The sequence below is a fragment of the Colletotrichum paranaense genome, assembly GCF_030867605.1.
Source record: "Colletotrichum paranaense strain IMI 384185 chromosome Unknown Scaffold_4.1, whole genome shotgun sequence".
Taxonomy (NCBI): Eukaryota; Fungi; Ascomycota; class Sordariomycetes; order Glomerellales; family Glomerellaceae; genus Colletotrichum; species Colletotrichum paranaense.
The window spans coordinates 559,751-582,619 of record NW_026848962.1 but is presented as its reverse complement, the minus strand read 5'-3'; the positions used below and the strand labels follow the sequence as shown (position 1 = coordinate 582,619).

The window sequence follows — 22,869 nt, the reverse complement described above, 5'->3', positions numbered from 1 at the left end:
TTTTCCCCGCGACATGGCCTCACGCAACCTTCGCCTATTTAGGAACATACGCCAGAGTCGGTGGCTGTGTATGAGTGTGTGTGAGTGTGCGCGTGCGTGTAGGTATGTGTCTACGGATATGAGAGAGAAAGAGAGAGGGAGAGTGAGAGAGTGTGTGCGTGTATGTATGTGAGTGAATAGGTGAGTGAGGGTGAGCGTGTGTGTGGTAGAGACAGCGCAAGGAGGGCATGGATTGCTCCGGCCATCTGCAGTGTCTTCGTAGTTTACCTGCCTTACCTTACAGATAGATACCTTGCTTGGTCCAGCAGCCAGCTCCGCCGTGGCAAGGGTCAGCAGGAGGCAGAGACAAGACATTGGCGACGGTGACGGTGACGGAGACGGAAGGCCACCAAGGTCCAGTTTCCTCCTGTCACCTCCCAGTCAGACAGGCCGGTCCGTCTCGCTCGATGAAATTTGCTGACGTGTGGGCGTGGATGGACGTGGATGGGCGTCTGCCGCGTCCTAACTCAGGTTGCAGGAAAGGTACGGAGTAGAGAGGTAAGGTTGTCGTCTGTCACTAGTACATAACCCGCTTTATCCTGGCGTTGAGCAGCATCCATTTGGTCGGAGCCGGTCCGGGGCCCTGCAACAGAAACAGGATAGCCCCTCCGCGGTAGCGAAGCGCCCAATGCGTGTGTAAGATGGTAAGGTATCGAGTCTCCCGCCAGTGGGCTAGTCGCTCATCCTTTCATTCTTGGGAGTGATGTGCAGCGTCTGATAGACACACATACAAAGTTGCAAGGGCAGATTGTTTAGTAGCCCTTTGACCATGTCTCTGATGCCGAGCCTGCGGAATAAGCTCACTAGAGCTAGGTACTGGGGGAAAGCATGGGCGTACGGACACATCCCAGTATGTTTTAGTCAGTGCCGGGATAGACCCTTGATAGGATAGGAAGAAGAGGTAGACATCTGTAACAGATTGTTCAGTAAGTAGATGTACTGATGAGGGAGAATAGACGGGAGTGGGTGAGAAACAAAGAAAGAAAGGCCCGACGATTGGGCAGTGGGCAGTTGGCAGTGACGAGAGCCGTTTGGTCTTTTGGACGGGATCGAGGTGTAAGGTAGGTTGACAGATGGAGGGGGAAGAGACAAGACGGAAGCAATTCATTCCCCGCCAGCGTCCATTGTGTGTGCCCCTCTTTCGTTCGTTCGCCTGTCCCGGGGGGCACCGAGCACCCTCCTAGCCCGTTGCCATCCCTATTGAATGTAATTGAACAACAGGCTGAATGGACCTGTTGGGGCCCTATTCATCTTGGCTGCTCATGCGTGGCCTGTCGAACAGCCTTCTTTGATATCGCGAAAATCTTTTGACGTAGGACGGTGGAGGCGAAGCGAGGGTGCTAAACGTATATACTGCCGAGCTGCCCGAGAATCAATGCGCAAAAAGAACGCCACAACCTCTGCGTTTAATAAAGAGAGATAGAGAGAAAGATAGAGAGATAGAGAGAGAGAGAAAGAGAGAAAAAGCCATAAAAGTCCACGAGGTAGTTTGAGAAACGAAGGGAAGCCACTAACTGAGGGCGTACTACAAGCTGTCCGCTTTGGGCCGGGCCTCAGTTAATAAACCAAAGCTCAGCAGTGCAAGACAGGCGAGCCGGTGGTTTTTGGGGGGAAGACGAGGTTGGATTCGGGCCTCACTCAAAATACGTCACTCCATGCGGCCGTGACGTTGTGTGCACCCTGCATATTCTAGACGGCAAAAGAATTTAGCTACGTCACCTTGCTTGCTCCTGCCTGGAGCGCAAATAGAAAAAGGGGGCCGAAAAAAAGAGCCGTCCAGAAGGCGGCTTCTTCCCTGTGGGAGGAATGTTACTGAAATGTCTTGTCTACCTTACCTCCCGGTGCACCCTGTGCTTACATAAATGAGGGCAAGAAGGAGAGGAGAGAAAATGTGGCTTGGACGGTGCAGGTGAGGTAAGCAGCCACTTCGTTTGAGGTATTCAGGCACTCTATAGACGGCAGAGCATTCGTAAAGTACTCCGTATCTTCCTTGTAGAGGCAAGTAGGTAGGTAAGGTACGTCTAGCTAGTCCGGGCAGTCCAGTCGACACCTTCCCATCTCACCTTAAGGTAGGTCCTCCTTATGGAGTACTCCGTACTCGAGGATAGAATTCAACATGTTGTGCGGCATGCAAAGTGCCCCGGACATCAGACGACCCTTGAAAGTCGTGACCTACCGTGCGGCGTGCCTCATCTCTTGTGTGTTTTTTTTTCCTTCCTCGTGAAGCTCCAGACCTGAGGTGACTTCAAAAAGTGCCGCAGGGCCATCTACCCTCCCTCCCCTCCGTCAACCTATGTACATGTACCTATCCAATTAGCGTGCTGTCGAATAGATGAGATGTGGGCAAGGCCCGCGAGGGGAGTCACTGGGAGGTTACTTTGCAGACAGGCAGTCGCGCACTCTCGCATTGTGTCCGTATTAATTGACCCTCTCTCGCGCTCTCACGCGGCGGCCGAAACAAAGCGCCCCATGATCAAAAGCTGTGGAGCACAAGTCCGGGCCGTGCAAGCGTTCAAGCCTCCCAAGGATCCAAAGTCTCCCTCGCAATGTCTTGGGTTCCGACAAAATGTCGCTCCGGCTGGCCCCTCACGACCCAAAATTGCGATGCGTCTTCGGTGAGCGGGGGGAGGCCGGCGATGAGGGTGGACGGGAGTGTGAGTGGTCGGATTCCCTAGGCCGTCTGGTAGTCTGGTAGGGGGTGTGGGAGAAGGTTCCATCGGAGGGGGCCATCTCATCTGAATTGGATCTGAGCCAGATCTGCCTCTTCCTAATTGGGGCCAGCGTCCTCGCCCGCTCGCAACTCGGCCTCCAATGACCAAGGGCCCTACCTGACCTAGGGAACCAGCCCGCGCTAGCCTGCTGGTGTCACTATCCAGTCCTGTTCAATCCAGGTCCGGAATGGCTAGCGTGGCTTCTTATAAACTCTCCACTTACATTGCCTGAGAAGTAAATCGCGAGAGTTGTTTAGGGCCTGCCTGCCATTGAGTTCCATCGACAGCACACGCACACGCACCACATGTACCGAACACTTTCACTCCGACGGAACCTAGGTACTTGTCTGCCTTATCCGTCCTCACCTCCCGAATCGGAGAAGAACTTTTTACTTCACTTACCTTACCTTCAGGTGCCTTAGGGCCAGTAGGTAAGAAGAAAATACCTTGAGGGCTTGCAGGGTTTCGTTGTGCTCCCCAGCATGTTCTCTGTCGAAATGAACGTACCTACATACATAGTATCCTAAGGTATTGTACACTGGCACTAGGTAGTAGACGTCCACGTCATCTTCCCTTGCCCAGACCAAGGTACCTTGTGGACTTGTTTTCGCTCTAGAAGGAGCGCACCTCGGCTCTCAAGGCGAAGCGCCGGCTGTGCGTCGCTAATAGTGTCTTAGGTTGGAAGGGACGACCCGATATGCAAGGAAGGTGCGCGTGGGATCGAGGGAAAGCACGGGTCAAAAACTTACATGTCACGCCCGCTCTTCTAGACTTCCTCTCCCTCTCTAGAGTTCTTTCCTTCAATCTCTTGTAATGGGAAGAGTGTCATTTGATGCGTAGTCATGTCTGCAGGCGGATAATTACTCCTGCGCATTGATTCACAGAGAATACTTCGTAGAGACATAAGTACCTGCGTACGATTACATGGGATTTTTGTCGCATCGCGGCATGCGCATGCTCCGCCTGCCTGATCCCTCTCCCCAAGCGTAGTTGGAGACTAGGGCCTGTACGGAGTACTGCAGTAGAGGCAAGGTTCAAGCGACAATTCCCACGAGGAGAGAAAGAGAACACTGCTGTCACTGCCTTTCTTAGTAGGCCTACATTCCTAGTATTTTACTGGGGTAGCCGCTTGTCGACTGTCGTATTCAACTGGAGGCTCCGGAGAGACGAGGGTCCGCTGGCGAAGTGAGGCAGTTGAGCAGGATGGGCTTACCTGCCGTGAGAGCTTGGTGGAACCTTCGAGCCCTGCATAGCTCCGGTGAAGAGCAGGACCCTGAACAGGCTTGACGCGAGTTCGATGCTGCCTTCAAAGGTTTGTGTTAGTTGCAAATAATAATGTCAGGTGTTCCCCATTTGCCTACCTTACCGTGCTTTGCATACCTAATTACCTCTTAAGCCACCCTGTAACTTCTGAGAGGCCTTGAAAAGGCGGCGGGGTGTTATCTGACTCTGATCCGGTATCTGATAAAATGCTCCATCTCAAGATCACCCAAAGAAATGCGCGTGGTAAGACCCAGCCATGACTATTATTACTTACCCTTGACATATGCTTGGCCCAGCGGAGGTTTCTCGCCTTTGAGTTGGCGGGACAGCTCCCCAATCTGCCTAGGTTGTCTCCTTGGGCTTTCAGCCTCTCAGTTCCCTCACGCCCTGTAGGTCTGTACTCGGTAAAGGTGTGCCAAAGCCGTAAGTCCGGTGATCTGTAACCGCCTGCCTCAGGTTATGGCATCCATCCCATGTAATCTCTTTGCTGACCAACATCTGTCGGGCCATCACAGGCTTATTGAGTACAGTAGGCAATGGGCAAGGTATCCATGCGTACCTGAATCCTGAGGCGCAATTGCTGGGGGCACCTTCACACGTTGGTTGGCTTAACCTTGAACGGATGATCAAGATATAGCGCGGTCTCTCAAGCTGACCAATAATCTCCGAGGCGCGGATCCTATCACCAGGGCATTGTAAGGTAACGGTGAATGCGTTCCGGGCACTGCACACGTCTGATTGATTCATGACTCCCAACGTCTCCATCTATTTCGAATCCGAGAGAGCAAAGTATCTTTGTGCCATAGCTGAGGTATCCACGTACCTACGATACCTTCCTGGCCTCGAGCCCTCTTCCAACCCAAGTCCGAAATACATACGGAGTAGACGAACGGAGATACCACCCTCTTTTCTCACTTCCCCATCACCCGTCATTCATCGATTCCACATTTCCGACTGCTGCTCCCCAAGCCGACTGTTACACGATCCTGAATGCCTGACAGCTGCCGGAGCAAAATGGAAGGAGCTTCCATTCTGTCAGCGACCCAGCCGCTCGCAGTCGCCAGCCGCGCATCTTGCTTGCTCCTCGACCATTCATCGGGCGCCATCTCGCCTCATCCCTCCCAAGCCTGACACCACTTCATCCTTGACACCATGTCTTCACGTCAATCCCCGGCTTGGCTTGCAGCACGCCGTGGCACAGCTGTCGACCGGATGCCATGATGAGCTGACACTGGCTGGGCAACCCCGTCCAACAACAGGACGGCCACGCATGACAAGTTTAACGCCGCATATCCGGAGGCTTTCGGGAACCGCAGTCCATTTCGCAGCAGCCCCTCTCGAATCCTACCCGCGTATCAGTACAAAGATATCAGAGCGGAACTGCACGGGGGCTTTGCTTCTGGTCGATCCGGAGGAACGAACCCACTGTCGCTGCCACCAAGTTTCTCAGCGGCTACCAACGACATACTGGGGCTCTGTTCTGGACGCCATTGCCTCAGCCTCATTCTCGGCCGATTACCTACACAGCTCCATTGATGCTGCCGTGACTCAAGTCATCTTTGCTCCTGGCACTTAACCTTTGTCAATGAGACGCTTTATCTGGCTGGTCAGATAGCAACGTCAGCTTAGGACAAAGGTGTGTAGTCGAGTCGCTACGATTACTCGCTCGATATTGCTTTGATGCCGTTGACAACTGCTCGGCATAGCATTCATCTCAAACAACTCTCTGGTATCTCGTATAAGATTCACCATCTCAATTCGAGTCATGAGCATCCGAGCGCTACGCCATCGTCCACATTTTGCGGCTAGTAAATATCTTCGATGTCACATTCGTTGCTCTGCAACTAGGCATCTCAAGTTTACGGCAGCAGCAATGCCAAAGTCAACCCAGTATCGTTTTCCCATTCCGTGGAAGCAGGCATGGTAGCCTCCCCAAGCTACTGGGTTGGACGATACCTGCCTGGTGGATCTATATGGAAGACGATGCGCTATCGGCGGCTAGCACTTGGCAAAATCCAGATACCGAGAGATTCACGTCCAGTGTTGGGTCCAGGCCTAGACTCTCTCTCCCCGCCCTCGCTTCGAAGTGCCAAAGGTGAAATAGTCACTTCCGAAGTTGTGGTTTGGCTCATCGGCTTAGAAGCAAGCTAGCCTTTTGGCAGACCGCCGTCGACCGCCTCCCAACGCCAACCAGCGCCATCAGCCCCAACAAAACCCTCCCCTTTTCTCACCCGATCCGGCAAGTGCACCAAGCATGCGAGACCACCGCCATTGTGGTTCGTTGGAGTCACTGGAGAGGCTCTCGTCAGCCCTACGTCCACGCACGGAACGCTTCTTTGGAATCAAAGACAATGTCTAGCAGAAGTTCTGCCACTACCGATAGCTATATGTCCTAGCGCGTGCTCGCTAACTGAAGGCGTCGCCATCACTTGGGCGGGTACTTCAGCCGATCCTCTGCACCCGGACTTGATAATCCGGGCTTGCTCAGTAATCACCTTGGTTGTCAAAGAGTACCCGGTCCTTGATCGAGCTTATTCTCCAGGGTTCAAACAGAAGACGGGCCGGGATTGCACTGGAACCACTGGGTAACATTAGCAGCTGCGCGCGGGGCGGTCACTTCTTGCTCTGATCTTCAAACTCTCATCATCTGCGCCCTGGGAGGCAGCCTCGATTGGCTGCTGTTTTCAGTTCTGGTCCCAGATTTGAACCGCTGTCAAATGCTTCAAGCTAGCCAATGACTACCGGTTCCATGTGGTCGGCGCGACCTGCATGTTCGCTATTGAGCTGAAGTAAACAGGTTGCGACCCTGTTGAAACACAAAGCCATGACAGGGGCCAAGACGAAGCCACTTGTTTCGGCGAAAGTCAGCTGTATTGAGTCACCTCAGCTTCATTGGGGAAATGCCCCTCAAGTAGCGCTGACTATCGCTCTTTCTAGCGACTATTATTGGGGCATTCCGTGTCCTCCGGCATATCGTTCTAGCAAAAGACCCCTAGAAAAGTCAATGCAATCTGACACACGCTCAGCCAGACCAGCGTATGGAAGGAGAGTAAGATGGGTTGTAGCACGTTTTGACCGCTTTTGACTGTGCTAACCAGACTAGCGTGTCCGTAGTCATTCATGTCTCTTCTGTTCCTCGGGCTCAGAAATCAGATTCGACTGTCTCATTAGCAGAACGCGCTTGGACGCCCAGCCGTTGGTTCATAGTGGACGTGCCATTGCGGGTGGATCATCAACACCTTCTCTCCTAGCGGGAAGAAGTGGGGTTTAAACGACAACCCCTGCTCAAACCGATCCTCTACTAAATCCCCGGATCGTGCGCCGAGCATATCATCCCCTCGATCGCAGTCGTTGTGTCCGTCATCGAGCCTTACGGATACAATTCACAACCCCTCCCGAGAAAGAATGCTGGAGCCTGAGCCACCATATCTTGGCAAGAGTCCGAACACGCGGAGACAGTCGATCGCATCTTGCCGTTCGTATCCAATGGAGCGGCACTTTTGAGGTGATCTCGTTTGCTGCGCGGTATACCGGTACTTCTTCTGGCCTCGTAGCAGCTTTTGCTCTCGCCATCGCGCAACCAGACTGATAAAGACCGCATTCCTAGCGCATGATATCGTGCACCGTCGATGCATATCTATGAACGAAGCTCAATCTGGAGTGATGACATCCGGGGGTGATGACAAGGCTAATTAACAGTCACAACGAAGAGCTTGTGCGGAGATTGGCGGAGTTCTCCCTGATCGATATGGCTTTATTGCACTATGCTGTTGATCTCTCTGAGCATGGATTTCGATATTCGTCTCACGGAAGCGTTGCTTCTGAATTAGGACCTCATTGCCTATGGGCTTTTCGACACCGACCTTCCAGATCGAGACACCGGGAAATAGGAGATATCTGGCGTCAACTGGAGAATGGTTCCCACATCGCGCCCGATATGGCCAGTTATTGATCAATATTTTTCAGTATCTGTATCCGTACTTGAGCACCAATTCCTTCCGATTTCTGAGCCTTCAATGATGCGGGGTCGCCGCGGGAAACGACTATCAAAAGGTATCGGCTGTCTCAGTTCGCGTGCTTCAAACGATTCAGTTGCCAAAATCTGCATCCTCAGACCTCAAGAGGTTTTACTTACCACCCTGGCGGCCTGTTACAACGACCCGATCCGCCTCATCCCGCTAGAGTTCACACCTGTCTCGATATTGGTCACTTCTCACTTTCTCCAGTTCGACAATGTACTGGTACAAGACTGCCTCCCCTAGCGGTCATTCCTTTACGGCCATAGTCAAGAGTCAAACGTGTTAGTGGCATGCGGCGGAACACCAGTCGGCGGTGTGCCAGTTCTGCCCGTCAAGCATCATGGGCCGGTCGAAGATGCAAATCGCACCATAGCTCTCGTTTTTAGGAAAACAATGATTCCACATCTATCAACCCCATCTCTGCTGTGGAGACATGGCCGGGAGCGGTCCAGCATCCCAGCGCCTACGGAGTACGGTATGCCGGAATGCAATTCTTTTCCCTTTCCAAACCCAACGAGCCTGTCATCCTCTCGTCAGGTGGAGAATAGTCACGTATCCATGTCTGCTTAGTGTCACGGCGCATGCGGGCGCATGGGGGCTGGCAAGTCAGACGTGGAGTTCCTGGCGATGGAGATTCATCGATGGATTTGGGAAGCCGAGGCCTAGGCTGCGTACGTATACAACTCCGACGTCGTCCAACCAGCTCCAACAAACAGGTGGTCGGTCCGCCTTACTACTTTGGTATGTAAGTTCAACTTGATCAGAGGAAAAGATCAACAGGCCGCGCTCAAAGTATCAGGGCTCCAGCTTTGCTCTTCTTAGGTTTCACTGTTGACTAGGTATTTGCTGCATTTTGCCGGAGTCTCCATCATAGTTCGAGGCCCTCTTGTTAACCTGGGAAGTCTGGACCGCTCACAACTCGAAGGCTAAATCCTCGTCCACATCTAATCCACAACCACACACTACTTGCTACCATGTGGCATTTCAACTTTTGCTAGTGCCAAACGTTTGGCGATGAGCTGTCAATACTACGTCAGAAAGCACTTTCCTAATCAGCGATTCCGCCGATCGGGTGCATAGACTCACCTCACCGCACGTCACCGGTCCGTACTTTGCCGGGCTACTCTCATCAATGCAGGTCGGAAGGACGCCAAGCTCCTGGTCGAAATTGAATCCTGTTTTATTGCGAGACAATCGATCAGTGGAAAGGGAACCAGAAGGTGGGCATCATCCTCCAAGTTCATGACCTCATGATGAAAAGGAGAATCTCTTACCAAAGAAGAAGGGCATGGAGATCCTGTCCTCTCTGCCGTGCTGCACGACGCGGTGTACAGTCGACTTGAGCCTATCGTTTGTCATTCTCATGAAGAAGTCGCCAATGTTAACAACAAACGTGCCGCGGATCGGCGGCGCCCACATCCACTCCCCCGCACTGTTGAGCACTTGCAGTCCTCGGTGACTGTCTTGCCACAGAAGAGTCAAGATTTGCAAGTCCGTGTGCGCGCCGACGCCGACCTCGTCCGGGTCCTGAATCGGCTCGTCCCCGTGACCAGGATAAAAGTTTATTGCGAAGTCACCGCCGGGGTAGGTAGTGAGTGAATCGAAATAATCTTCCGGCAGGTCGAGGGCCAGAGCAATGACACGGATAAGACGGCGGGAGAGGGCCAGGCACTCGCGCCAGTGCGCCAACACTGTGGCCTTGAAATCCGGAAGGACGGCAGAATCGCCATCGTCAGTCCACTCAAAGTCCTCCCGAGGTAAATGCGCTCTGACGTTCACGGGAACCTGGTCGAGCCGGTTCTCGTGGAGAGGATCGAACTCGGGTTCATAATGACAGAGGAAGGCCTCTTTCCTATCTTTGGTCTCGCTCGGGTTGGCCTGCCGCTCCCGGAAGCCGGTGTACCCGTAGGCCGATGTGTTGGAGGTGAGCTTTCGCTTTTCCTTCTCGGGAAGCTTGAAGAACCTAGTTTCGAGTAAGCTCAGATGTCTCTGGAAACGTATCCGCATGGTCTGCAAAAGGATTCGGGTTAAGTGACACGGTAAGTGGGCGAGCCTACTTACTCTATTCCCTTTTGATGCGCCGCTTCGATCACTTGCTCGGGAATGCCGTGATTCTTGATGTAAAAGAACCCGCTGGTTTTGGCAGCACTCAAAATCTCCAGGGCAATCGCTTTGCGTTCTTCAAAGTCGCCTGTAAGCCCGCTCAAGTCGATGATGGGCACGTCGTCGAGGGTGCAGTCTTTAGGTGGGCTCGTGGACACCAGCCTGTAAGTCGGCCCATCAAAAGTATTGAGCATGACCTTCTTCTTTCCCGTGGGAACAGTTTCGATTGCGGTTGCTGCGGTCATTTTAAAAAGCACACTTGATCTACAGCCTGAACCTCTGGAGCGCCACGATCTTCAAAGCGATCAGTATCAAAATGATATTTAGTCGAACAATATCGTGATTTGGTGCACCGGTATCCCCCAATGTCGGCAATGCGACATGTCAGAGTGGGGGTAATGATCTGCTATATATAAAACTTCAATACCTGAAGCTGACGTTACACGACTCAACATTTTACTGCCGCCACTATTGAACTCCTTACATGCTGTCGAAGATTATCCTCAGGATAAGGTGCTGAGATAAGGTTATCACCTATCCGTCGATTTCCGGTTATTTCCTTCCCCAATCGCGCTGCCCCGCTACGTGGGTCTCCACATGAGCCAACACATAAAGGGCCACTGTCATCCGGCTATCTCCTGTTCCGTCCGATCACCAACGATCACCTACCTACACTTTTTCTCTCCGTTCCCTTCATTCGGCACGAAACAACTTGCTTGCAACTATATCGCATCCGGCCCATCTCCCGAAAGCTGGAAGGTTATGAGGTGGGTAATCGATTAAGCGGACCGAGGCAGGATATGCACGCCGGAGCCGAAACGCCAAGCGTGCGACGGCGCAGGTTGAGCGACGACAGCCGACGGGATGTGGTGGGGATGGAGGAGTCGAGCCGGAAGAGAAAGAGGCGGATCCTCTCCTGTGACACGTGCCGGAGGCAGAAGTGTCGGTGTGAACTCGACGAGGATTCCGAGGCGTGCGCGAGGTGTCGTTCGTTGAGGTAAGTTGATGATCGGCGCTCCGGGTTGTTGTTGGTTTGATAAGTTGCCGCTCGAGCTATTCGCGTTTCCTCATTGCAACCGTGACGAGGGCTCCCCCTTACAACATGAGAATCCGACCAATTGGAAGAGAAGTTTCAGAGGAGCTGATGAATGTAGAATTACTTGCACATGGAACGACAGCGGCGATACCCATTCAGTTTCTTCGCGCGAACCACCGGCCAAACTTGATGTGGAGGGAAGGTATGAATCCCATGACTTGAAATATTCCCCTGGTCCACTGGTTTTATACCATTTGCCTAATACGGTAATACTTACGAAACCAAAGCGCTAACTGACTTTCCATCGGCAGGTTCCGAAGCCTAGAAGCGTCTATAGTAGACCTCAAGGCAACGGTGCAGGCGCTAGCATCGGGCAGCCGGCCAGAAGTGAGACGGGCGTTGGCAACGGGGCGCCAAGAGAGACTCCATCAACCGCAGCAGCAACATTCACCGGCCGATAAGAGTGTTGTCGACGATCACGATTCTGAAAAGGCCAGGGAAAACGAGGACGTCGAGCCAGGAGACCGACATGTTTACTTATCTCCAGCAGAAGTTGTCCGAAAAGTTGGAAGCCAACTGAGTGGAGGTTATCGAAGGACATTCGATGTTCAAGCTGATGTCGTTTCGTCAGGTATTTTGGACGACAAGACGGCTCGTGATTTGGTTGCAGAGTGAGTTCTTTTATTCAACGTTGCCTCAAGTACTTTGGACATGAGCTTGGTTAGGAAGGAAAAAGAAACCACTATGCATGTTAGAAGTCGGGTGGGCGAATCATGTTTCGCCAACATGTCTGTCACAGCTACATCGTCGTATTGGCAACTAGCTAACATTTTGCTAATCCGCGATACATAGGTTCGTCAGTCGAAGGCGGAATACCCTCCTAATCAACAGCGAAGCCGACCTCGCCCCAAAGAACAGGGACCTCCGGCACGCCTCGCCCTTTTTACACGATGCCTGCTGTCTGCACGCGATGCGCTTTTCCGAGCACAGCTCGTCGGTACTACACCGCCGTGTGTTTGAGCACGTGCGCCTACAGATGGGTCAGCTAATGATTGCGAGCCCGTTGCCTTTGGAAGAGTTGACAGGCATCATGATTATGGCTTTATGGGCTTCAGCACCATCGGTACGTTGTGCCATACATGGTCATTGAGATCCATAAACGTGGAACAGGAAGAAATCAGTGAACAAGATATTTGGGTGCAGATTGACTGATGCAAAACAAAAAACAGGGGCCGGAATACATCGACAGCTGGTTGGTGAGCGGACATTGTGCGCAACAGGCTATGTTGAGCATTAACTTCTCGGAAGTCTTGTCGCGGACAAAATCAAGGACATCGACAGATGAGGACCAGAGGGTCATGCGACTTTGGGCCAACACGTGCTTGGTAAATCTCCAGTGAGTCTCCCCTGCCATGGTTGATATTTTGATTTATAAAGGGAATGAAATAGATCTGGAAAAAGGAAGGTGGACGTTGTTGGAACAGGATCTACAGTACTGATTGTAGAACCAACAAACACATTAAGAATATTGCTAATGCCGATCAATATGCAGTTGGGCCGCGACCACTAGTCGACCAGCAACCGTACCGGCTGCATACCTTCTGCAGTGCAAGCTTCTACTCAACTTTGAGAAGCCGACAATGCTCGATGCCATGGTCTACGCCGAGATCATGCTTTACATGATCCTACAAGACAAGTTTGCGCAACGATCTTACTTGGGAAGCGACGGCACATGTGAAGAGCTCTCGGCGTGGAAGACGAGGTGGAATTACCTATTTGGTAAGTACCGAACGCAGCTGATCCCCGCGACGCGACGACGTACATTCAAAGACAAGGCGCCGACCACGACATGTCCATCAATTGTAATGCTAGCAGGCATCATGGTACAAGCTGACGTATCGATTGAACAGATCTTCCGGCCGCATCAACATTGAGGATAAGTTACTCAATAGCGTGGCTCATCCTCGCCCGGCGTTCACTCGAACACGATCAAGCCACCTCGGATCAAGACTCCTTGTCCAGCTCACCGAGACTTGTTCCGGCCGATGCGCGAGCGGATAGACGACAGAGAAACGCGGATCCGCAAAGCCCTCCCGACACGACGCAGTCGCGCGTGCGAGCCTTTGCGACAGACGTCGTCAGGGCCTTTGTCGACATGCCCGGTTCCCGCGCAGAGGAGCTGCCCGAGTTCCACCGCCTATGTGTCGCATACGCGATGCTCATCATCTCCAAGTACGAGCAGAGATCTTCCTTACTTGAAGGTGATGGTGCGGGCGTGGGCGAGGGTGACGATGCGGTGTTGGAACTCCTCCGCGCGGCACAGAGGCACAACGGCGTCCGAGGGAACAGCGCACCGTCTGCGATTCAATTCGGCCTAGAGAGGGCTTTAAAAAAAGTAGCGGAGAGGACGGAAGCCCGCGCTGGTAGCACAGCCAGAACTACTGCCGGGGGCGACGGCCATGGGTTGCCGGAAGTGGGAGTGTCATTTGTGAGGAGTGGAAGCCTTCGGGGTCCGTCGGCCGTGGCCGCAGCCGCGACGGCAACACCGACTTGGACACATCATCATCAGGACAATGTACCGGGCCAACATAACCATAATCCATCCTCTTTCACGGGAGCGACGCTGGTCCCGGAGTTTGACGAGTCGCTCTCCCTGGAGACAATGGATATCTTCTTCAGCGGCGGCCACCTTGGGCTCGGCGAACACTCATTCTTTTGACGTCGCGACTTCGCGCGTCCGTCAAAGCAAGGCCGTTGGGTTGAGCAAAACATGCTTGGAAATTGGGAAATACATAAAGAAGGAAAATCATGAGCGTGGTTGTGGCAAGAATTTCAAGCAATAACGGTCGCACGCCGGACACCTTTGTTCTTCTCGCCCCAGCCCTTTGTCTTCTTCCTGGACCGGCTTCGGCTCCGAAAAAGACGCACAACGCCCAAATCTCCCCCAGAAATCGCGTTGTTCCTCATATATCGAGCGAGTTCCATTGGTAAATCTGATTCGTTCTTTTGGAAGAACGTTTGCAACCTGTAAGTAATGACGTAACTCAATGTGAAAGCCTTTCACTACCCGGAGCCCTCGTACCTGCGCAAAAGCAAATAGTAACTGGGGATTGTGTTCCGCCGTTTTGTCGTGATTATTTGATTTCCAAAGACTCTCAATACTGAGACTTTGGAGAAATTGGCGCAACTCTCGCAAGGCTGGCGTGCTCCGTGAAGTCTCCAAGCGATCCTCTGCCGGAATACACACTTTTTGAATACTCTCGAGTTCGCCAGGCTCCCCATCTGAATACACAGGAAGCCTTCATGTACCCCCTCAATCCCATTCCTGTCACCAGCCAGCAGGCGCCCGTCTAGGTCGATGGGTCAGGTCAAACTGGCTGAGTGGTGGAGTGGTTCAAGGTCAACAATCAATCACGCCCACAGCCTACTCGACGACAGGCTCCGAGTTCGAGTTCGATTCCCAGCAAGAGCACCAAGAGAGGTAGCCTACCGAGGTGAACTCTTTTTTGTCCATCCAAGGTCGAGCGCATCCAAGTGCACACGGGGGATCACGCCAATGATGTATGAAACACCTGATTTCGTCTGGATGTCATGTCTGGGTAGCCGTTGCATTTCCGCTTGCGTCGAAATGAAGACCATGGCTTTCTGAACCGCGGTATCGCGTCGCACGCGCCTATAGTATCTATAATCGATTGATCCGAGGATTTATGCAAGGAGTTCGCGACATGGTTGCCTGGCCGCCCAACGGCAAATCGTTCATGTCGCATCGCGTGTAAGTCGACCGCAGGATTGGAGATTGCGGCGAAGACTATTGCTCTGTCAGTCCAACTGCGGGCCGAACCTCAAGCTAACTTACTGTGAGACAATACTGACAATTATTTAGAATAACCCCTCGTGCCCTTTCATCAAGGGAAATCGGTTTGCGCCACGGCTGCTAAAATGTCTTGTAAATGTCATTGAGGGCACAAAACTTCTCTGGCTGGAGGCAGCTACGGGGAATTTCTCGCGACCTTTCCAGGGGAATTCCCAAAAGCTCTGCGTGCCTCTTTGGCTTAAGAGCTGCATAATGCGCCTGAGAATGTCCGTCGTGACCGTCGTGAACGCCTCGGAGTGAAAATCAAAGGTTGTCCACGCCTCGTCAAGTTAAGACAGCGATGCACCGCAAATGCGGCAATGCGCTCCCAAAACCACCGTTCTTGGACCCAATTGTCTGATACACTCGTTTATAGGCCGCCTTATAGTAGAAAGTCGGTTTCTAGTCGAGTTTCGTAATCGACGGGCTCCCGTCGGCCGCTCGGTCGTTGGACGCCATCGTACGATTTTGGCATTTCGCCACCGCGCGATCTACCATAGCTCAACAGCCTGGACCGTCGTCGCCCGCATACCTCCCTACGCATAGAGCAGTAGAGTAGGGTATAGAGAAAAAATATAGTCGTCACCGATTTGTAGTGGCCAATCGACGGCAACTATGGCTTTGACACCAAAGGATATCGTCCACCGGTCGAGCATTAGCCGGAGCTTCCATCCACATAGCTTTCTTTGTATATAGTCTCGTGGAGTCGGTTTCGCCCTTGGTCTAGTAACCAAGCGAAGTGACTATCTGGTTAACAATTGAGCCTTTGGTATGCGACACCAGTACTAGTATTTACTCACCGACTACAGCGCGATAAGCATTTCCAAAAATGCATTCGACCTACGTCTTGTCTACGAGGATGCAAAGGACGGCGCGTGTAACACATAGTCTCTAAACATAGAGAGAATCGTTGATCGATGTGAATGCAAAGAACACTTGGCAAAGAAAAATATTGTTCGATGCGCGGCACCGGGTTCGAACCAGTGCTGTTTGGTCAGCGAAATTCCGTATTTGGGAGAGATATTGACCTACTTTCTGCCTTTGCCGATGATGGGAGGGCAACGAGTTAACCACTACTCCAACCACGCTTCTGCAGCTGTCAGGCTGTTTGTTGTTTAATTTCCTCCCGTTTCTGGAACCCAAGTAGCTCGGGACTCGGGTATTCGAGAGTGAACTCGCGCGTATTCGATTTGAGGGGCTGGTGAAAACCTGCTGCGTATTGTCCATTCGTTTGCTGTCCGTTTGCGAATTGCCCATTCTGGTGAACCAAGCAATACGCCAAGCCATACTCAGCTGGAAGCTGCAAGAATCCAAGAATCGAGTATTAAATTGTCCACAGCTCGAGATTGTACGATTCTCGGCATTTTCGCTGGCCTACGGAGTCCGCTTCGCTTCGCCTCGAAAGCTACAAACAAAGCGATCCGAGACCCGCAAGCTGCAGTAAACCGAAGACCGATTACAATTTTGTCGGATATCCTGGAATCGCTGGCATGGTGTTTCTGTAGTCGGTATGCATCTGTTACGTGCGTAGTCGTAGTTGCGGTGTGATTCGTGAAGGCGTGACGCATATCAAAACTGCAGTACTAGCCACAAAACGGCAACTACCCCAACGGCTGTTTGACTTCGCGGTTTCCGTTTCTAACGCAAGACAATTCCGAGCCTAGTAGCTGCTTCAGTCTCTCCATTCAAATTTCCGGGCTACTTTGCAGAGCGGCAAGAAGACCAGAAGTGCGTGCGAAGTTCGAGCCTTCGAGGTGCAGTCGAAGAACTAAAAAACATGGGCGATTTCCTGACCTGGAAACTTTGCTCTTGCAGTTGACAACTGCCATCTTGCCAGCCCGTAATTGTCTATTAGCAAGAGGGACACAAATTACAAACTCTCTTCTGAAATATCACAACGCGCTGGAGGTCACCAACGACAACCAACTTGGCCCAAAAGCGCGGAATCTCATGTTTCGGACTACTTGTAATATCTGGTGAGAGTATTGTGATTTGTCGCTGAACCTGTAGAGACAAGGTTTGGCCAGCTGCTGAGACTTGACCTGGGAGACAAGTTGATCTTTCCTTCCTAGAACCGCGATAAAAGAGAAGAACATAATGAGCTTGGCTCTCAGCTTGCCGCGAAACTGAGAGGCCTTTCCGAGGGCCATCAAGAGGACTTTGAGCCATTTTTGAAGGATGGAGGGGGCTTGTAAGTCCGTACTAGGAGCGCCCAAAGAGGAATGAAACAAGACGCATCGACCGACTTGGCAGAAAATTCGTGGTCCTTTTCTTGGTCTCTTCAACAGTCACTTGACTGCCAGCACGCCCTACAGTCCTACGGACCTACGGAGCCAGCCTAGTGTCGAAGTGGATTGAGCCGAAGAAATACGCGACCCGTTCTCGGAGCTGGACGTGCCATCTGGTCGCGACAAAGTGTCTGTGGTTCTAGATCAGAGTCCGAGGCTTTGGTCGTTGGCGTTCACAGTAGCTCGGTTGAGGAGGCTTTCAGATCGGACCCTCATCCCTGCAACGAGTGAAAGCTTGGCTTTCACGAACACAGCCCCTCCACAAGTGCTTTCTTGGTATCCATACTTGTCTAGATCTGGATGGGCTGCACAAATGCACATCTTCGGAGATAAGCTCGTCTTGGTAAGACTGTGCTAACAACCATTTTTTTGCGACGGGGGCACGGCCGTGTGTCCAAAATATGATGGGGGAGGAGGACAAAGCAGCAATACGTACTCGGTACCCACACGACGACGAGCTCTTTTCGGGGTCTTGGTGACGCGAAAAGGTAAACTATAGATCAAGATCAGCCAGGCAAAAACAGTTGCTTCACATGTTGAGATGAGTAAGTCAAGCTTGGATTGAAATGGAAGCTTTTCTCTACGCTTTCTCTCTCCTCAATTTGGACGGCGAGTTTGCGTTTGAGTTTCTGCGCAAAGTAGAGTCAGTGCACCCTGATCAGTAATCATAAATAAAACTTGCGGAAGATTGGACGCCAACTTGGTCAAGACGATGAATCTCTAGTTCGTTCGTCATTTTGGCGTTTTCCCTTCCTTTTCCTCTTCGGGACTATGTCCACCTGGTCGGACCGGCCAACCAGTCGTGACCCGGCCGTTTCGGCGAGAGGATCCTCCGCCCGTTGCGTTGGGTCAAGAAGACAGGGCACGGAGGGTCTTCTTACTTCCAGGGCATTTGCTATGTTCCCAAGTACTGTGTTGTGTATACTCCGTATGCTCCGTAAGAACATCTATCCGTACCCTTCCCTGTCCAATTGTAGGGGGACCTGGCCGAAACTCTTGAACTGCATCCACAGCATCCGACAAGCTCTTTCTTTAAGGTTTAATGAGCCACAAAAAATGGGCAAGCACTGCTGGGTACCCCTGCGTCGTATCCCAACACCCCAAGCCCGTAGCTGCCGAAGACAAGAGCAAAGTGCCGGTCAGGGAAGCTAGGAAAGGTACCTCCTTCACGGGTGACTCCACACCTATGTTCAAGGTCACACCATAGCTGGGGGAAGGAGGCAAGGAGATGAGGAGAGGCGAGAGACACGGAAACCTAGAACGGTTAGCCTTTTTTTATTGAACGAGGTCACTTCACCGGGCCCCCTCTCTCCAGGTTCTTCTTCCCGACTACCACGACAACCGCCCTGCGCCAGACCGACTCGGTTGTGCCTGGCTCTACTCCTTCTCAGCCTTATCATGTCGTGAGACCTGCAACGTCCACGCTGCTCATACAAGCATCTGGAACCTCCAACATTCTGCCATCATGGGTCTGGGCATTCTCGAGTCCAGGACTTTGGACAATGTCCCAGGTGAGTTGTCTTGCACGCCTGCCGGCCGCCCGCGTCCCCGCGCGGCTTCTTCTCAACGCTCTGCCCGCATTGTCCTCCTGTCATCCCATCGCTGACGACCGTCAAAACTCCAGGGACGACGCGCTACTTCGATGATCCAAACCGTCCCCAGACAGCGAACGATTCTCACCACGGACTGAAAGTCGACGCGAGCGGCGATGTGCCCATCATTCTGGTGAGCAGCCGACGGGATAGCTTCTGCGACATAGTCTGTGAACCTCCAGCTGACAACAAGCCCACCAGGTTCCTCAACCATCCGATGACCCCAACGATCCCCTGAACTGGCCCCTTTGGAAGCGAGACCTCATCACCTTTGTTCTCTCCATGACCGCCATCTTCGCGACCGCGCTCGGCCCTATTCTCGCGGCGAATACTGTTACGATTGCCCTTCTGTTCCGTACTAGCTTCACCCGCATCGCACTTTTGACCGGATACTTCCTTCTCGGAGTTGGTGCCGCAGCCATCTTCTTTGTGCCTTCTGCCCGAGTCTGGGGCAAGCGCCATCTCTTCATTCTCGGAATATGCATCCTCGTTGCCTCTTCTGCGTGGGCGGGCTCTGTTGGCACGAGCTACAACTCGCTACTTGGTGCGCGCATTGTCCAAGGTATCGGCTGTACTCCCTTCGAGACACTCGTAAATGCTGCCGTCGGTGATCTTTACTTTGTACACCAGCGCGGCTCCCGCATGGCCTTTACGAACTTGGCAGTGTTTGGCGGCGCCTTCTTCACTCCCATTGTTGTTGGCAAGATCACTCACAGCATTGGGTGGTGGTGGACGTTTTATTTGGAGGCCATCTTTTGTGCCGTGTGCCTTCCCGCCGTCTTCTTTCTTTGCCCTGAGACAGCCTACCGTCGGGACATTGCGCTCAACACGGATATGGTTGCTGACTCTATCGAACTCACTGACAACAAGGCATCTTATGTTGGCGGCCCGGGCAGCAGGTCCAGCGACCACGAGAAGCTGAACCCTACGTCAGCGCCCTATGGATCAGGCCTGGAGGCTGTCCGAGGAGCGGGAGCTCAAACTCCGAAGAAGACATTTATTCAATCGCTGGCTTTATTTGATGGTCGCAAGACGGACGAGCACTACTGGAAACTGCTTCTTCGCCCGTTCCCGCTCATCGCTCAGCCCGCCTTTCTATGGGGATGTCTAATTCAAGGCACCATGATTGGTTGGACAGTCTTCATCGGTGTCATTGTTGCTGCCCTCTTCCTGGGGCCTCCTTACTACTGGAATGAGGTATACGCTGGATACGCCTACGTTGGTGCTTTCGTGGGAGCGCTCGTTGGCTTCATCATTGCTGGCGCTTTCTCCGACTGGAGTGCCAAGTTCTTGACTCGTCGCAACAATGGCATCTACGAACCCGAATTCCGTATTGTCATGGTTCTGCCCATGTTCATTATTGGTTCTATTGGCCTCTATGGGTTCGGCGTCACATCTGCTGGGCTTTCAGCCAGGGAATACCACTACAGCATCCCGCTCGTATTCTTCGGCTTCGAGGTTGCTGGTATGGTCATCGGGGCTGTGGCTAGCTCTCTATACATCGTCGATGCCTACCGCGACCTGGCCATCGAAGGCTTCACTATCATGATCATTTTCAAGAACATCTTCAGCTTTGGTCTTACATTCAGTGCCTATGATTGGATCATCGGGGGTGGTATCAAGCCTACAATGATGGCCATTGCCAGTATTCAGGTTGTTGTTTGTGCCACGAGTATACCAATGTGTAAGTCGCCGATCAGTCACGCCGTACGAAACAGAGAGCTAATTACTTGTAGATTTCTATGGCAAACGCATCCGCGCTTACTTCCATCAACATGATCTACTGAAGTTGACTGGGTTGCGCTGAGCAACCAGTTTGTTCTTTTCCTTCCTTGTTCGATTTGATGTCCGATCTAGAGAAAGACATTTGCCCCCTTGCCTCTAAGCACACGCCCAAAAAAGCCTGAGTGCGTTTCCACGCTCACGTGCGGGCCGTGGGTGAGCCATTGGGCGCCCGCATATACCCTACATCTACCATACTCCATAGTACCATATAGTAATGCCTAGTTCCGTATAACAACCCAGGAGGCCTCCCGATGATTGTACGTAAGCACCAGAAAGAGTGCAGAGAGTTTCATTCTCACAGTTTTTGCCCGTTTTGCCGCTGGCTTATTTTGGTCTTGCTTCCGACGCTATGACAGAAGGCCCGATCTTCCGTGCATCTCGGGAGGGGCATCTTTGGCTCCCGGCGAACAGACGCGTACAGTTTGGCCGAGGTCGATGTCTTTTGCACGGATGTATGCCCGCCTCCGCGTTGTAGATTGGGGTGCTTTGTGATGCCCGCTTCCAGGGTTCGGTCGGTGCTGGGTGTAAGGGAAGGTATCACGATCTCTTGGGAGATAGTTTGTACACGCTGGCTTGGAGCAAAGTAAAGAGAGACATGGGTTCTTGATGCATTCTCAACGTTCATTCCTCAGTTTCATACTTTCATGGTGCTCAAAAGATGTATATATATGTGTGTGTGTGCTATGCTTATGCTATGCTACCTATGCCCATGCTATTCGTGCTCGTATCCAAGACTTCTCTCTCCGTGGCCGCTTGGAGGCGATGCCTTTACATGGAAATAGTACTCGTCAACTATTTCCAACGTTCCCTTCAGTAACATAGTATTGCAGTCAAAAATTTTAGTATGCGTATTTGGTAGGGGGGTATATGTCAAACATATCGTAGATGGTTTTTCTTTCATGTAGCAAAACAACATTTTCTCAAACAAGAATCAAAACATACGTGGTGTCCCCATCCGACAAAAGGGGGTTGGAAGAGAGGAAAATAAGGAAATTGCACAACGCTTCGCTGACATCCATTCATACACGTCATTTTGTCGTAGTTTTCGCCCTCTCTCTCTTCTCTCTTTGTGTGTGTTGTGCGTGTCTCTTCAACCGGTCAGCTTTCTCCACCAGCTACTCCGCGGCGTAGCCGTCGCATCGGAAAACATGGCCTGCCGACGCCGCTCGTCGCTCCCCTCGGAGCCGCCGCCGCCTCCGGCACCCCCGCTACCGCCGTACGTCCGACGCTCACGCTCTTCGCGCCGGGCTCTGCGGCGGCGATCATCGGCCTCGTCGGCAGTACCGTCCTCGTACCTGGCCCTGCGACGGCGCTCGCGCCGCTCACGACGTGCCTCATCTTCGGTCTGGGGCACGGCGTCCGTCTGTTGTCCGCCATCGTCCGGAGGCGGGCCGGCGTCGGTGTGCTCCTTGACCCACGATGACGTTCCGGAGTGGGGCCACGCCGGCTTTGACTCCTCGTTGCGTCTGTATCGGTGTCGCGAGGAGTGCATGCCTTCGTCCCCGGACTCCCGGGTTCGCCGGCTGGAGCGGTGGTGATACATCTCTTCCGCGTCGGTGCCTTCGGCCGCGGCACGCGCAGCACGCCTGGCTTCCTTCCTGGCTCTGCGGGCTTCTTCTTCGTCCATCGGCGGCGGCGGCGGCGCCGCTTCGCGATCGCGAGCCTCGCGGGCTCGTCGGCGTTCTTCCCGAGCTGCGCGTCTAGCATCTGCGTCAGCCTCCGCTGCCGCGGCGGCCTCGCGCTGCTTCCGTGCTCTTCGCCGTTCGGCACGCTCAGCCTCCCTATCTTCGGCCATTCTCCGTTCCTCTTCCTCGCGTTGGTCACGGTGCCCGCGAGAGCGAGCCGCGCGCCGCTCTGCACGTCTGAGCTCTTTCTCCTGCTGCTTGCGCGCTTCGGCATCCTCTTCGTCTCTCCTACGGTGGCGCTCGCGCCGAGCCTCTTCTTTGGCGGCGCGGCGTGCCTCTTCGGGATCCGGCTCGACGACCTCGGCCTCGGCCGCCTCAGCATTTCTGGCTGCGCGACGAGCACGGCGAGCAGCGCGGCGAGCCTCTTGGTCCATGTCGGTCATCGCTGCGGGGTCAGCTTCGTCTGCATCGGCATGGGATCGTTGACGGCGTTCGCGCCTGGTGTCATCATCGGTCGCATAGGTGTGTCGCCTTCGCAACGGGTCCGGACGCTCC

The 22,869-nt window shown here is 53.0% G+C and overlaps 5 protein-coding genes across 5 annotated transcripts; 3 read left to right on the top strand and 2 right to left on the bottom strand.

Moving 5' to 3' along the window:
• Positions 1–4,758: 4,758 nt before the first annotated feature.
• Positions 4,759–5,589, top strand: CPAR01_05166 (uncharacterized protein; the record flags this gene model as incomplete). The annotated part of the gene is made up of 1 exon (XM_060489445.1): positions 4,759–5,589. One exon carries the CDS (start codon positions 4,759–4,761, stop codon positions 5,587–5,589), a length of 831 nt encoding a protein of 276 aa, XP_060350911.1.
• A 3,405-nt stretch (positions 5,590–8,994) lies between these two features.
• CPAR01_05165 (2OG-Fe(II)oxygenase) lies at positions 8,995–10,380 on the bottom strand (the record flags this gene model as incomplete). The annotated part of the gene is made up of 4 exons (XM_060489444.1): positions 8,995–9,051; positions 9,119–9,207; positions 9,307–9,995; positions 10,094–10,380. The coding sequence occupies 4 exons, from the start codon at positions 10,378–10,380 to the stop codon at positions 8,995–8,997; spliced, it is 1,122 nt and encodes a 373-aa protein (XP_060350910.1).
• Positions 10,381–10,935: 555 nt separating this feature from the next.
• Positions 10,936–13,890, top strand: CPAR01_05164 (uncharacterized protein; the record flags this gene model as incomplete). Its single annotated transcript, XM_060489443.1, has 7 exons — positions 10,936–11,132; positions 11,314–11,373; positions 11,483–11,842; positions 12,024–12,294; positions 12,401–12,567; positions 12,724–12,950; positions 13,124–13,890. 7 exons carry the CDS (start codon positions 10,936–10,938, stop codon positions 13,888–13,890), a joined length of 2,049 nt encoding a protein of 682 aa, XP_060350909.1.
• Positions 13,891–18,777: 4,887 nt separating this feature from the next.
• Positions 18,778–20,711, top strand: CPAR01_05163 (major facilitator superfamily transporter; the record flags this gene model as incomplete). Its single annotated transcript, XM_060489442.1, has 4 exons — positions 18,778–18,823; positions 18,937–19,037; positions 19,106–20,588; positions 20,641–20,711. 4 exons carry the CDS (start codon positions 18,778–18,780, stop codon positions 20,709–20,711), a joined length of 1,701 nt encoding a protein of 566 aa, XP_060350908.1.
• A 1,076-nt stretch (positions 20,712–21,787) lies between these two features.
• On the bottom strand, positions 21,788–22,396 carry CPAR01_05162 (uncharacterized protein; the record flags this gene model as incomplete). The annotated part of the gene is made up of 2 exons (XM_060489441.1): positions 21,788–21,866; positions 21,897–22,396. 2 exons carry the CDS (start codon positions 22,394–22,396, stop codon positions 21,788–21,790), a joined length of 579 nt encoding a protein of 192 aa, XP_060350907.1.
• Positions 22,397–22,869: the final 473 nt, after the last annotated feature.